The sequence below is a fragment of the Phalacrocorax carbo genome, chromosome 5 (genome assembly GCF_963921805.1).
Source record: "Phalacrocorax carbo chromosome 5, bPhaCar2.1, whole genome shotgun sequence".
NCBI classification, from domain to species: Eukaryota; Metazoa; Chordata; class Aves; order Suliformes; family Phalacrocoracidae; genus Phalacrocorax; species Phalacrocorax carbo.
This window is the reverse complement of record NC_087517.1, coordinates 9,142,585-9,157,664: the sequence shown is the minus strand read 5'-3', so window position 1 is coordinate 9,157,664 and position 15,080 is coordinate 9,142,585. Positions and strand designations below refer to the sequence as shown.

Below are 15,080 nucleotides of genomic sequence, written 5' to 3'. Positions count from 1 at the left end.
ACAAGCCTTTGTTGCTTTTCTTCTATCCTTGTTGTACACCAGATGACACTGAAAGGTCTAAGCAGTATTTACTTTTCAAATCCCAGTGAAGTGAAATGAGAAAATGATGGTGAAAAAGGAAAGTCATCCTGCCTCTTTAAAAACTGTCCTGGCTCTAGCATCAGGTGCCAATTGGTTAAGCAGCATCAGATCAGAAGTCCCTGAAGGAACTGATTATATTAGGAAAATGGGACTTGTATTAATAAATTAGTTTACGATCTCTTTTCAAATGTCCTTAATAAAACACAAGATAGCAAAAGACTTTGAAATGAGTCATGCCTTTCATATTTTTATATCTTTAGCTAATCTACATATTACCTTTTACAGATCACTGATTTGCATTTTTAAACAGCAACTGCTTCTGTCAAGTTTTAAAACTCTTGTTGATCAAAAATGTTTTAAGTAATCAATAGTTAAAGCCAAAGAATTAGCTCTATAAATGGGAAAAGCACACAAGATTAGAAGTGCTCTCAGATGAAGAATCTTGTTAAGCTGTAGATGAGACATCAAGGGATCATAAAAGGGATTTCAAAGACATATGGGACCTCTAGACATCAGACAAATCTGGCAGTCTGCAACCTCAGCCTTGGAATTAACTGCACTACTGCATCTGAAACTATTTTCTTACAATATTTCCCCAAAAAAATAACAGTCCACTCGAACAAGAATTTTCACCTTGACAACAAGTACTTCTTCACCACATATTGTAACCATCACAGTAAAACAAACGATAAGCAGACTGGAGTGCAATTTAAAAAGTGAGCTCAAAAGCAGCTTGAAAGAGAAATGCTTATAACCAACATTTATTTCCCAAATAGGAAAAAAAAAACTCTAAAAAAGCTTAACTTATCTTTAAAAGTATTTTTGTCTGGAATATTTATCCAGTGCTGCTTCTTATCAGCAGCTACATCTACAATTCAATGCATGTATATGACTAATGCTTGCTAGTAAAATCTAGCTAAAATGAGTAGCGAAAAGCCACAGAGTCATGGCCACAAATAGCCAGACAGGAACCCTCCAGGTGCACGACCAAGAGGCAAGAGCAGCCTGTGCTACACAGCATTCAGAATAAATTCACATGCATTTTAAGAAGAGTCTCTAGATGACAGTTTTTACACCAGCCTGGAGAACAGAGGAAGCTACCACACTGTGCAGCTTCTAATTTTACCAGCATTTGGGCAAAGCAGAAAAGAATCTACTTTCAAATTTGCTCTATGTTTACTTGTATCAAAATTCTCCTCTCCTAAAAGTAAGCGACAAGAAGCACAAAAAGAATACTTGAAAACCAGCTCATGTTCAAGTGTTTAAGGCTAACAAAATCCAATTCAGGCATTCTGATGATACTACCATCTAAATATGTAATCCCAGTCAATTTTATTTATATTTGTAAAATCCATTTCAAATATTTAATGCTGACAGGTACTTTAACCCAGAAAATAGTTAGCTTTCCTTTGACTACATTTTCCTTAAAGTAAGAAGAGCAAACGGCTTTGGATATTATCTTTGTATAATGAAAGGAGTTTGTGTTGGCAAAAGCAGAATGCTCTCTTTTTACTTACTGCTTGCTTTGAGACTTCTGGACTAATTCGTTTTAACAAAGGTCTTAACAGTGCTTCTGTGTTACACCACACCTACACAATACTAACCAATACTGCTAGGGTTTTTTAATAAATTTATATTTAATTTTTATGCAAGTTTTCTGAGCATTTTCCACAACCCAACTACTCCATGCGATATTGCCAAATGAGGAAAAAATGCCCCAAAGGTCTGGAAGTCTGCATGACTAATTACTTAATAGTATAAACTACTTATTCTGAGGGGGAGATTAATTTGGCAACTTCCTACATCATTTGCCCAAAATAACCTGAACATTGCACAGACATTTATCAGGAAGGAAGAAAAAAACCACAACACAAGAGAATAGATTAACTATACATACTTTTCAAGAGATAAAACAAGGAGGGATCAATCGAAGCAATAAATACATAATTTCCAAGTAAACAAAATCTTGCACTTTAATTAATGAAGTAGGCAAAATCTGCATCTCATGATGCAGAAAGAGCCATAGCCGATAAAAACCTGACTTAGCTTGGAAGTTTTTCCAAACAAATGCAATACAGTGGCTAAAATTGTGAAGTTATTCCACTTCAAAAAAAGCTGAGCATTCATGCTTACTATTTGCACAATTTCAGCACTTGAGAGCTCCAGCTTTGAACCATCAGCTGCTATGCTATCGCCCCAATCACACCGATCTGAGCAGAGAGTAAGATGAAACCAAACAGACAGACAGAGCATGGACAGGAGCGAAGGAACACGCAGCAAGCACTGCGGGAGGCTCTCAGCACACCTCCCATCTGCCCAGTACACTGGTTACCACTTCAGCATCTCATTAGGTAACCAAATGTTTTCCATCAAGAATAGACTTGCATTAAAACACCAGTTTACATATTTATCATGTTACACCATGCTTCTAATAAAAGACAGCTTACAATTAGAAACAGTTGTCTTGTAAAAAAAAAAAATGCACCACTCAGCTGTGAACAAAAACATACCACTGAATTTTGTTTAGCATAAAACGGAGGTCTTATTAAACAAAATCACAGAGATTCCAAAGTTTGACTGCAAATATGCAAGCAGTTATGTTGTGAAAGCTCTTGCAGGTGATAGCGTGATAAACCTAAGGCAAGTCATGACAAATAACACACTTATACTGAAAAGATACATAAGTAAGTGATGCTGCATCAACTAAAGAATTAAAATGTGGATTCATTCATTGATAGCAGGTCACAATGAAAATCAAGTTATCACCAGACAACCTCCTATCTGCATCTTGCCCTCTACAGACTGAGCATGCCAAAACACATCCTGTGCACAGCTGCAAACACTTGCAATGACCACAAGAGAATAGTAAAAGGGAAACCCCAGGGAAGGCGGGGAATCGAAATTTATCTAGAGTTTTTTCCATGTCTGGTTTTAAAAGTGCAAACTCATGACCAGAACGAAAGAAAAAAAACCAAACAAACTTATGTTATACCCTACATTAAGTCAGCAGATGAAATTATGACTTTTTCATTTTGAATATAATCCTCCTTGACAATTGACTAAAACACACACACACACAAAAAAAACCAAACAAACAGCAACACAAAAACCCCAAACAAAACCAAACAACCCAACCAAAAACACTTGGAAAGGATAGATGGTTAAAATAATCCTGCCTTGGACACTAACAAGTTTGCAGTCGAATTGGTATTTTTAAGCATCTACCAGGGATGATTTTTGTTAGATTAGTACATCTAAATATATTTTAGTTCAGTGATTAAGAAAACCAAAAATTAAAAATTAAAGCAAGAGACCCCTTTTCCTATGCAGAGCAGAAAAGAACTCAGAGACAAACTGAAAAAGTTTTTAGTTATTTCACTTTTGAATTTAACATCTTCTTCTTAAAGTCTTCAAATGAAGAATGTTTGTCCAAAATTAAAGTTTAAAAAAGTGTTTGAAATTGTCAAAGCCTTTCTGCATTTTCGAAAGTCTGCAATGATGAAACGAGATGTTGAAACATTATGTTGAAACTTTCACCTTGCATCAACTAAAAGACCAACTGCAAAGTTTCCTATATGTGCCTAAAAAATAATGCAGAGGATGGATTACTACTCAAGAAACTTATACTGTATTTCTGAACTCCTAGAAGCTGTACTTTCAACTACTTTAGGCAAGGAAGTGTCCATGAGACTCATGCAATCAACATACTTTCTGGGCAGAGCCTTCAAGCCAGGTACAAAACAGCGACCGACAAACAAGGCAGGGCGGCTTCCCTTCAAGCCCACGCACACCCGCAACCCTGCCCTCCCTCAAACCTCCCCTCACAACCAGGTGACTCTGCAAGCTTCCCGTTCACAAGTAGGAGCTCTGCTGTGCACAGAAGTTGGCTCATTTATCATTAACTTTACAGATTCAACCCATAGATGTAAGTGGGTTTGTCCTCTACTCAGAAATGCTGCTGCTGCCACCTGTCCCCCGCCTTTTTGCAATATATATATATATATAATCTCAAATATAAGTAGGACATGGGAAAAGAAAAGCAGAAACAGGAGGACTGGAAGGTGCCCTGCCTTTTGGATGGCTTCTGACATGCACTGCAGTAAGATATAAACTGATTCCTATAACGGAATTCCAAAAAATATATATATGTGTAACTTAATTCCTATTATTCCTAATTATATTGTATGCTCTGTGCATTTAGTGTTACAACATAGACTGTGATGTATTAGAATCATTTAAGAGACATCATGGTCATCGTGGGTCTTCAGAACCTGTTTGCAATTATTAAAAAAATATAAAATTAAACCACACCTCTCCATCTAGCAAAACTCCTTTTTCCGTGTTAAGAAAGAAGCACTTCCCCCCCTCTCCTTCCCCAACCACTTCAACTACTGGCAAGCTACAGATACTCTTAAAATTCTGGAAAAGTATTTTTTCCATATTCTATTAAGGAATTATTTTGTTCATGCTTTCCATTCTGAAAAATTACTTCTGGGATGACACAACATAGAGAAAATTCATCCCAAAAGAGAACATTTTCACCAAGACTGGAACCCATGAAAGGTCATGACAAGATATTTGATTGAAACATTAACTGCAAGAACACCACAGTGCTGAAATATTTATACTAAATATAAGTTATGATTTTAAGATCTGCAGAAATAGCCCACATCTGGGAAAAGAAAAATCATTTCAAGGTCCCATATAAGATACTAAAAAAGTTGCTGAGCAAACAAAATAGAAGCTGTTACTTCCCCTTACCTTGTTTTTATAGCACTGGGTTTCTCGTCTTGCATATCTTTGCTGCCTATTGAAGATTACTAGCTTTTCATGGATCTTATTTACACTACCAGGTCAAAACCCAGAAGATAAACAGAAAAACATAATCCTGTCATAACTTCTCAAATCAGAGGACACTCAATCCATAAATACTTCACTCTACTTAGGGGCATGAAGCTATACAGCTGTTGCATGAAGATGAAATAGAGAAGTAGGATTTGTAGAGAAGTACCCCAACGCAAAGCTCGTTCTACTGTGCACACCACGCGAGCACCAGCCTGGATTTTCGCTTCTCTGAGGTTTCATATGCCCAAGTTTATCCTTCCTTCATTTACAATAAAACTGGTTATAGAAACTGAACAGCCAAGAAAGTCAGAGATGTGACTCACTCCAAAGAACAGTTTGGAACTTCAAGTCAAGAAAGCTTTGAAATCCTGAGCAGTCTCAATTTTCCAGGCTCTCAGCTCAGAGGGAACCCAGACTGCTGTCAGGTTTCAAGAGACTCTCATGCTTCTACCACAAATGGCGGGGCTTTCTCCAGTCAACTCCAAAACCTTTCATTCTTCCCTAGTATTCAGGAAAGAAGGATGAGAAAAAAACCAAACACACCCATTTTTGTAATCAGTGTAAGGGAAGTGAAAAGGGGGCCTAGCTTGGCATATGAGGGGAGATAAAAGAAAGCAAGAGGTGAGACAACATTATCTTTCTTCACACAATCACATAACCAGTCCACTCAAGAGAAGACTAACCAACATACTGACCCTACCAGTAAAAGGCTCTGGTGTACATTAGAGAAGCTGGTCATCTGTGACGCTCAAGAATTGACTGGCAGTGGATCCACCTGACAGTCACAGAAAAAACTGCACACAAGCCTATGTAAAAGTGGAACTTTAGGTACAGAAAATACTTTTCTTTAAATCACTTCCATTGCTAAAATTAAATTCTCATTTTGGAAGTGCAGTAGGTTACACAGCCACTTACTTCAGCCCAGAGTCATTAATTTGAACACTTGAAAACGCCTGCCACCCCAAATGAGCTAATGCAGTGTTATACAAGTTTATACCAAGGAAAGGGGGGGGGGGGGGAAGCATTCATACAGAAAGACACAGCTAAAATCTACTTGTCAACCTAATTAAGCTAAGTTCTGAAGTGGCGTAGGAAGAGCTTTTAATCATGACTCGCAGGCTGTGCTGTGCCCTCCTGTAGAACAGGCAGCAAGAACTATTCAAATACCCAAAAGGCACAGAGCAAAAGACTGCAGCCTGCTGGGATTAGAAAAAGGCTCATACTCATTTTCTTTCTTTGGTGTGTTGTCCATATACTTTACAGAAATAATTTCATGTTAGTGTTCTTTTTTGTATTTTTATTTTTAAAATGCATGTAATCCTTAGACACACCAGTCTGAAGTAAGTCCCAGAATCTACCTGTTCTTACTAGGATATCATTACCTTATTTTCTAGATATCAGGTTTGCTTAAGCAAAGAATGCAAATTTCAAGATAACAAATACAACACTGGAAGCATTTTTGCTACACCCATCATCTGATTGCCATGTCACTGACTTCACCCATTTGCCAGCTCCAGCTGCATGACTTGTACTTGGATGATCCCTAAAAAGTTTGACTAACTTGTTAAAACCTCAAGCTACAGGGATCACATGATCTCTCCAACATCTTCCATGCTTTGGTCTCTTCATGCTTTGAAAGGGGTTCTCAAAATCTGTCTAATCTGTGCAGGCTGATGCTGAACAGCACAACTCTGCCACCTTTCTTACCCATCTCCTTCCCTTCAGTTTTAGCTGGCAAAAATGAACACATGCACAAAAATCACTCAGATCAACAAACTGAACCCTGTGGCTACATGCACAAAACATGCAGGAAGACAGCCTTAACACATCTCCTACATCTGCCCTCTTGCTGATTAAGGTAAATTCTCCTTGGACTGTAAATTAATTATCATCCCCTCCCTCTAAAAAAAAAAAAACAACCTACTTATTGGAAAATTTGTGTACTTTTAAAGCCTTTCCCTATTCTAAACAAGGCAGTTCCTTTCAACCTTCCTGCTTTGCTTATATTTTCAAAACCTCTTTTTTTTTTTTCTCCTGTTTTCAGGGGCTATCTTCAATTTGTCTGCTTTCTTTTATTTTGGCAGACAAGACAGTACCCTAGGTGACACCTCAAGCGGGATGTGCAGAGCACAAGGCTAACATAATTTGTGTGTCACATTCTCATTTATACACACCACATGAGATGGGCTGGGAGGGCTGTATCAATTATAAAAAAGAAAGCTATGACCATGATTATGCTATCACATCCCACCACCCACCTGTTCCTTATTTATCTCAAGTATTAGATTTTTCCTTCTTAAATTCACCACTTTGTCTACTGAAATCAGTGAATTCCAACAACCCGAACTCCCTGTAATGTTTCCAATGCTAAAAATCTTCCCTGAAGTGCAGTCTCCTGAGGGCAAAGAACAACCCTGGACTACAAAGTGCACCAGAAAGGGAAAGCCTGGGGAGCAGAACAGGTTGGGCTGCGTTGAAAAAAAAATACAGGTGCACAATAAAACAATAGCTTAGATTTTGAAGACTGGGGGAAATAAATAAATCGGGAGCAAGACTCAGTTAACCTCATATTCAAGAACATTACAGAGTATGCCCCATGCACTGGAATTGGTTAATGGAGTACTTTCACACAGATCTTCCCCACAGTGAGGACAGTCACCATTGGAATAATCTCCCCAGGGAAGGGGTTGACTCGGCCACGTTGGACACCTTCAAGAGTCGTCCGGACAGGGTGCTGGCCCATCTTGTCTAGACTGCGCTCTTCCCAGAAAGGTTGGACTAGATGATCCCTGAGGTCCCTTCCAACCTGTGTGATTCTGTGATTCCCCAGAAACATTTGTTTTAACACTCAGGTCCCTTGGTATACCTCGCGCATTAAAAAGGCAAAGTCATTTCTTACACAGCTATATACTAGCATGCTCTTCCTGCTTGGCATCACTGAAACCTTTAAGTCAATCTTTCTCTCCAGTGGTCACAACCTATATTTTGCGAACCTATAAAGACATAATTATTGACTTTAATGGGACTACCTGCAAACATGTGGGATGGAAAAAACCTTTAGTGCCATGCAGCGCAGTACATTACAGATCTTTTGTTTTGAAAGATAAATGGTGCATATACACATCATGTTAAACTCTCACATACTTCCATTACACTCGCCTACACGCTCTCGCTCCTGCTGTGCTAACCTTCCTGCATCCCACAGAACTCAAGGTTTTAATTCTTGCTCTAACTACAGGTATGACTTGTTCATACAATTGTTAACCATGCATACATTAGAGACACATATATGCCTGCTCTTCCTAAAAAACAATTTATTAACATCCTACGCTAAACAGATTTTCTTGAAGGGAAGATGAGCGTGCACTTTCAAAAAACAAGCCCCTGGATTTCAAAAGAACATTCTCTGTCAGAGTACTGTAGATGTTTGTACCTACACTGCAGTCACTGAGAAATGCCTCTGATGATTTTTAACAAGAGGGATGTGAAGTGAAAGAAAAAGACAAGTTAAAGGATCAGCACACCACCAGTGCTAGCGAAAGAGGAAGACTTGAAATATACCAATACTTTCCCATAAAAGCATAATGCACAATACCGAAAATAAAATATTTAATCTTTAAAATCACACTGCAGACAGCAGGTCACAGAGTGGTTGCCACTTCCTGAGTGTGCTCCTGCAAGCGGTACCACGTAACCCTTCCAGGCTGGCTTCCCACAGACACCTCTACGGACTTGCTCCCCAACCCAAAGCCTCCAGGAGCCATGCCACGGCAGAAAAGGGTGTCTGAATCCCGAGGGCCTCCTCCCGAATCTCTTTTTATGCTATGTATCACTGGCACCGCGTTCTCTTCATCATCCGGTAGCTGCTAAATAAAAAGAAGAATTTCTAAAACGGATTTGGTTCAGGTTTGACACTGAAAACTGCCTTATAAGGTATAAAAGCCCGAAAGCAGGAAGAGGCTTTGACAAAACTAAGGAAGTTCCTCTGCGCTTGCTCGCTGGAGGGGGAGGGGTTTTTTTTCCTTCCACAGTGAGAAGTAAGACTGAATAAATGACATTATTTAAAAAAAACAATAAATAAGCCCGTAAAAGCCCGCCAGACGGGACCCGAGGCGCGGTGGCTCCTCCGGGCGATGGCCTTCCCCCCGCCCGCCGCCCCCAGCTCCGGCAGCCGCCCAGTGACCCCGCGCCCCGGCCGGCACCAGCCGAGGAGCCGAGGGTGGCTGCTCCGAGAGGCCCCGGCCGGCGGGGCGGCCCCGGGGCTCCGTCGAAGCGAGCGGGGAGAGCAGCAGGCGCGGCCCCGGTGCGAGCCGGCTGCCGGGGCCGCGGACTGAGGGCGGGGGGCCAGCCCCCCGCGCCGGGCGGCGCCGCCAAGGGCCCGGCGGAGGGGAAGAAGGGAAGCGAAAGCAGCCGGCTGCTCCCCCCACCCGGCCCGGGCCTCCCGCTACCGGCGCCGCGGCGAGCCGGGCGCGGCTGCCCGGCCCTGCGGCGCGACCCCCGCCGCCATCTGCAGCAGCGGCACCCGCCCGGCCCCGCCCCGGCGGCCCCGAGCTGTCAGCGGCCGGCCCGGCCGTCGCTCACCCCGTGCCGCAGTCCACCACACAGGCCGGAAGCCGCCCTGCCATGCTCCTCGGTAGCGGCGGTGCTGGGGACGGCGGGCAGCCCTGGGCGCGCTCCGGCGGGGCTCGGCGGGGCCGGGCGGGGAGTGCGGGCACTTCCGCAAGGCGGCCGCTCCCTCCCTCCCTCCCCCGCCCGCTCGGCTCGCAGGCACGGCCCGGCGAGCCCAAGATGGCTGACCCGCCCCTCCCTCCTTCCCTCCCTCCCTCCCTCCCTCCGTGCGGCGGCGAGGGCGGGCACCACAACCCCAGCCCTCCCTGACGCCCGATCTTGCGGCCGCGCCCCTGTGAGGCGGAGCGGGCGGGAGGGTTCCTACCCAACCCCCCACCTCTGCCTCGGCAGCCGCCGGCCTCCTTGGAGGTGGGTGAGCAAACGAGGCAGGCTGGAGGAGTGTTTTAATGCTGAAAAGCTGAGGGAAGACTGGGCGATAGCTTGCGTGGTGCGAGGAGGTGCTGAAAAATGACCAGGGGATAGCTTGCTGCAGGCCCTGCCAGTGAGGGGCTGAAAGCCCTCCACAAAAAACCTGTCACTGAAGGGCAAATGTAGAAGGCTGCATCTCCTCATGGTGCTTGTTGGCGATGCCAGACACTAGCTGGGCTGGCGAATGAAACACTGGCTGGGGAAGGTACCAAATACCTGGTGGCACCAGCCACGGGCAGCCCAACTGCCTGGAAAACCCAATTCCCCTCAGCTCCATTCAGAGGAAACCATCAAGCCCCTCTCACCCACAGACCTCCACAGGAGCCATAAACCTACACTTCACGCTCCCCATCCTTTAAAATCCTGCAGCCAGAGGTGGGGTGGTACAGTGCTGCCAGGCCAGCCAAGCAAGTTGCTTTTCCCAGCCTCCCACCAGCATCGGCTGCCTGCACCCACCAGCCTTCAATACCACCCACCAGTACACTGCCCATGGCGTGCTCCCACATAACTGGTGCAAACACACATGGTCCTGCCCCGATCGGCCATCCCAGCGCACTCACTGATGGGATCAGTGGCATCTGTCACTTCTTGGGTTTAGCCATAGGCCCCCGTCCTCCTTTTGAAGGATTTTTGGTTCCAAAGGGGGCAAGAGCATGCATTGTGGGGGCTTTGGCATTCACATCTGAAAAAAACCTGTTCACAGGCTTGCTCTCCTTTCTCTCTCTCTTTCTACCTTTCACAGCCCCTAAGGCTTTGAAGGACAGACTGCTGTGTCTACCAGGTCAGGCCCAGTTCTTGCCCCATGGTGTACTGTAGCCACATGCTATTTTTTGTTTGCTTTAAAAGAATATTAGTATTTTAACAGTTCTGGTATTGGGGCTTTCAGGTATTTTCAGTCCTTTGCTTGCTGCTACTACCTTGGAAATGTGAGGATGTGAGCTTCATGGCATAATCCGCTGTCACACTAAGGGCAAATTTGATAGTCCATCAAAAGAGGTAACTGTCCAGGCTCAGTGTGCACTAATGGGCCTTAATGGCCCTAATCAGCCTCACCTGGGGCCTCCATCCCACACTCCCTGCCCAAGGGCACAGGAGACCCATTTAAGCTTAGCCCTGGGCCCTTGGTTTTTGCTTGAGCTATGCTGTAGGTGTGTGTAGTTCTAGCCTTGCTTTCTGGCTAGATATTAGAGTTGACTTGTCCCTGTGGGCCTCCCTGGTTACCATCACTGGCCCTAGTCCTGGTCTGCAGACTGATATCCTGGCTTTACCTTGGACCTATTTTACCATCATGAACTTGTCTGATGATCCAGACTCTTGGTTGAACCTGGCCCCTATCTTTGGGTCTGCCTACCTTGCCTCACATACTGTGGGATGTGCCCAAGCTGGTGAGTCCCCAGCCCTTCTGGCTGTATTACCGCAGGTGGCTCCATGTCCCTTAGGGAGCCGCTAGCCTTCAAGGGATCCTCACAGTGGTCTTGCTTCCACCTTTAAGCGTTGGTCCTCCTCACTTAGTTTAAGCAATCTCTAATTAACAGGGCCATTCCCTGAGTTCACTGTAGGGTTAGGCAAGAGTCAGTGCCAGTGTAAAGGAAAGGCTAGGTAGGCTAGGTATGTGCCCTTCAGGTTGAGATAGGAGGGAGCAAAAAGATCCCTTTCTGTAGCAGCAGCTAGAGAGTTCAGTCGTGAAGTTCAAGTCACCATCTGGCTTCTGTGGGCTGCCAGATCTTCCTGAAGAACATAAAAAAGGAAAGGAGATACTGAGAATATTAACATTTTTATTTTAATGTCAAAGTGAATTATGAATAGAACATTACGAGGCAGTTTACATATAATGACAGGGATTTCTGCAGGATATTGTGTAGCCTGTGAGCTGTGTTGTGCTAGAATATGAAAGATTAGTATCTCTGAAAGCTTTTCAGGGTAAGTGCAAATAGCCCTTTTTTAATGCACATGCCTCTGTATGTGCATAAGTACATATTTATCTAAAACAAATACAGTTAGCATATAAACTAGCATGCGGACTTTTCTCTTTGTTTTATTACCTGGTTATTCAGGGTTATATATGCAGCAGGTTCAACTGCTGTGTCTGGCAGATGGAGTCCTGGAACAAGGGAGCAGCTTAGTGCTCCACTTTCAGGAGTTCAAGTAACATGCCAGAGGAGCAAGAGACAAGGGCCAAAAACCAGTGGCATGCAGAAAGCAAGGAGCTGGCAGGTCTTGTCCTGGCTATACAGCTGACAGAGAGGCATATAGAGTGGCACAGCGGGGATCAGCACCACCTAGTTAGTATGTGCAGTGAGTTCTGAACAGTGTAATCATTAGTGTAACATAGCGGAGTGTTCTTTTTTCATTTATAAATTTATCTAATATTTCCAAATAATGCTCCTGATTAGTCTAGCTAAGCTTTAACAGCAAAGTCAAAAGACAGATATTAGAACTGCTGTAAAAGTATGCTGATGACTTTTTGCTAACAGAGCATCATTTCACTATAAAACATTAAATCACACCCACAAGCACTTACTGTAATGCACTCTACAGAAAATATCCCTTAGCTGGATTTATTTTTTTCCTCCTTGTGAGTACAAGTGTCTTCTGCGAAATGGCAGGACACTAAGCAGGAAGAAAAATTCTGCAGTTCATATGGAAAGCGAAACAAATCTGTTAACTAACTCCGTTGCAAACTCTTGCTATCAGTTTGTGTTCTTCCTGAGTCTGCATTAAGAATAACATTGAAAAAAGAGCAGTGCTGGTGCATTTTGGTTTACTGAATTACAGTGGAATTTACATTTGAGGACCAAAAAGCATAGGATTTCTCTCAATATCAAGGTGCCAAGTCAATCACAGTTTTGCAAGGGAAGGAGTTGAAAGACTGGACTCCCTGGCCACGAGATCTCATGTTTCATTTTGTTAGTCTTGCCAGATGCAGTTCTTCAGGTGGCCATAGACCCAGGCACCAGTCCAATAAAATAAAGGTGCAAAATTTCTCTTTAAGCTATATTATCTCACATTATTGTAACATAAACACAAATTTGGTGTATTAGTCATCAAAATTCAAATAGATCAATCTAAATTACAATACTGCTTCCTCTATAGATCCTTTGTAGCTCCATGCATTGGCATCCAGATAATCTTGGTGGATATTTTTAGTGTAGAAGTCTTGTGCTCAAATTACAAAATTGAGCTTATAAAGCTAAAATTCAGCTAGATCCAGCAGGATTGCAGTGCTGACTGATATATTTCCAAACTTTCTTGCATTGAAATGTTTTCCAACCCTTACTTATTTCTTCAGTATGGGAGCAGTAGGGAAAGCCTACTGTCTGTTTTCATGGTGTAATTTTCTGAATCTTTTCATCCTCATTTGGCCAGAAGTCAGTTCCAAACTTATGCAAAGCTTTTCACTGTTTTAGGGTATACCAGAAATGAAATTTTTAAAGGTTAGAGGCAATGTCTTCGTATGTTCTCAATCTTACCAAAGGGAGTGAATAAACCCCTAAATTGCATTTATCTGGTACCATCCTACACAGCACACATAATCCAGCAACATCATAACTCTATGATGCATCACAGTACAACTTTTATAAGCACAGTAGGGTTGCAGGTGAACTCTTCCCGAATACCCGTGATAACAGAAGTAATTACCATTGCAGAGCATCCTCCTTCTGTTGCTGTCTGCCTCCAGGCAGTTTGCAATGTAAATGTAAAACAAGGGAACACAGATGAATACAAATGCATAAGGCATGAGAAGATAAAAGTTCAGAAGGAAAGTATTTCTATTAGTCAACAGGTAAACACAGGAGTAGCCTAACAGTTTGGTTCAGCTGAAGGAAATTTTCAGACAACTTTCCACAATTTTTATATAAATAAGTCTTGGGGCTCCGAATTTCTCCATCATGCAGGTATGATTTGCTAGCTCTGGCAATACTACGTATTAAAATTTCACAAGTCCTTGAGCCTGAAGAAGTTCATACCTAGACAAAAGCATTACAAATCACTCGCTGAGCTAGGTGGGAAGCTTTTCAGCATCTTGCTCGTTCTGGATTGTTTTCATGCAGTTAATGGCCTGCCCTTGAGCATACAAAAAGAACAACTCTGTGAATCCATATATAGATTGAGGCCTGGGAAGCAAAGTAAAGTGCAAGGAATAAGAAAAAGCAAAAGGAAGTAAAAGTTGCAGGGGCAAAGGGATTTTGGTAATTCACAAGAGGGCTCAGAACCTGATCATGCCCAGGTCAGCATGTTAGATTGGTATAAACAATTTAAAAGGCAGGTTAATATCCAGTACATCACACAACATCTTAAGCCCAGGTGAAGCTGACAATAAAAGCTAGAGAAACATCCAAAGAAAAGCAGGTCTAGATTATCCATTAGATAATATTCACTTTATTTTAAGTATTTATTATAAAGTACATTGCTTAATAATTTATCCATCATGTTCTCAGTATTTTAATATAATTAAGTTTTACCAGTAGCTGGTGGAATACTACAGAGAGCTAAACAAGAAAACATTTTATCTTCCTTGATATATGATGTATGCGGATTTCTTCCAGGAAGGGCCACAAGCAAAATTACAGCATTATTGGTTGATTTTGGCATAGCTATAGCAACAGCCATATGGGAGGCATGTAATTTCATGGAGCTGCACATGGTGAAGTCATGGCAAATTACCAGGATCTCATTTGATGTGGCTACTCTCCAAGAGTTCTGACTTAGATCAACTAAAACCATTAACTTTCAAAATATAATTAGTCCAACCATTTTTTTTTTAAATAATGAATGGGAAAAAAACCAACTATGATTCTTTGCACACTGAAACAAAGTATGGAACGAGAGAGAAAAATTTATAAGCCAGGGCTTGCTTATATCCTTGGACTATTATGCTGATAACATCACTATTGCCTATTATAGTTGCTAGGAATAACAGCAAAATGTGCGTCAAAAGATCAACCTAGAAAATATAAAGGAAGAATTTGACTGAAAATGTGATGACTTAAACAGAAGCTCCATGTTCTGGGCAGAGGCAAAATCTGCAGAAGTCACGCTGTCTAGAGAAACACTGCGTTCCTATTTACAGTTTGCTTTTCCATTCAGAAGTGTTTATGCTGCTATTCTGTGCTTTC

The 15,080-nt window shown here is 42.5% G+C and overlaps 1 protein-coding gene across 2 annotated transcripts in view; it reads right to left on the bottom strand.

Annotated features, from left to right (window-relative positions):
- The window catches only part of ACTR3 (actin related protein 3), a 33,474-nt gene extending 23,765 nt beyond the window's left edge, over positions 1–9,709 (bottom strand). For both annotated transcript variants that reach the window (XM_064451107.1, XM_064451106.1), the window contains exon 1: positions 9,508–9,709. In XM_064451107.1, the coding sequence (XP_064307177.1) occupies positions 9,508–9,551 (44 nt within the window). In that variant the 5' untranslated portion in view covers positions 9,552–9,709. The remainder of the gene's footprint in view (positions 1–9,507) is intronic.
- Between the last annotated feature and the right edge of the window lie 5,371 nt (positions 9,710–15,080).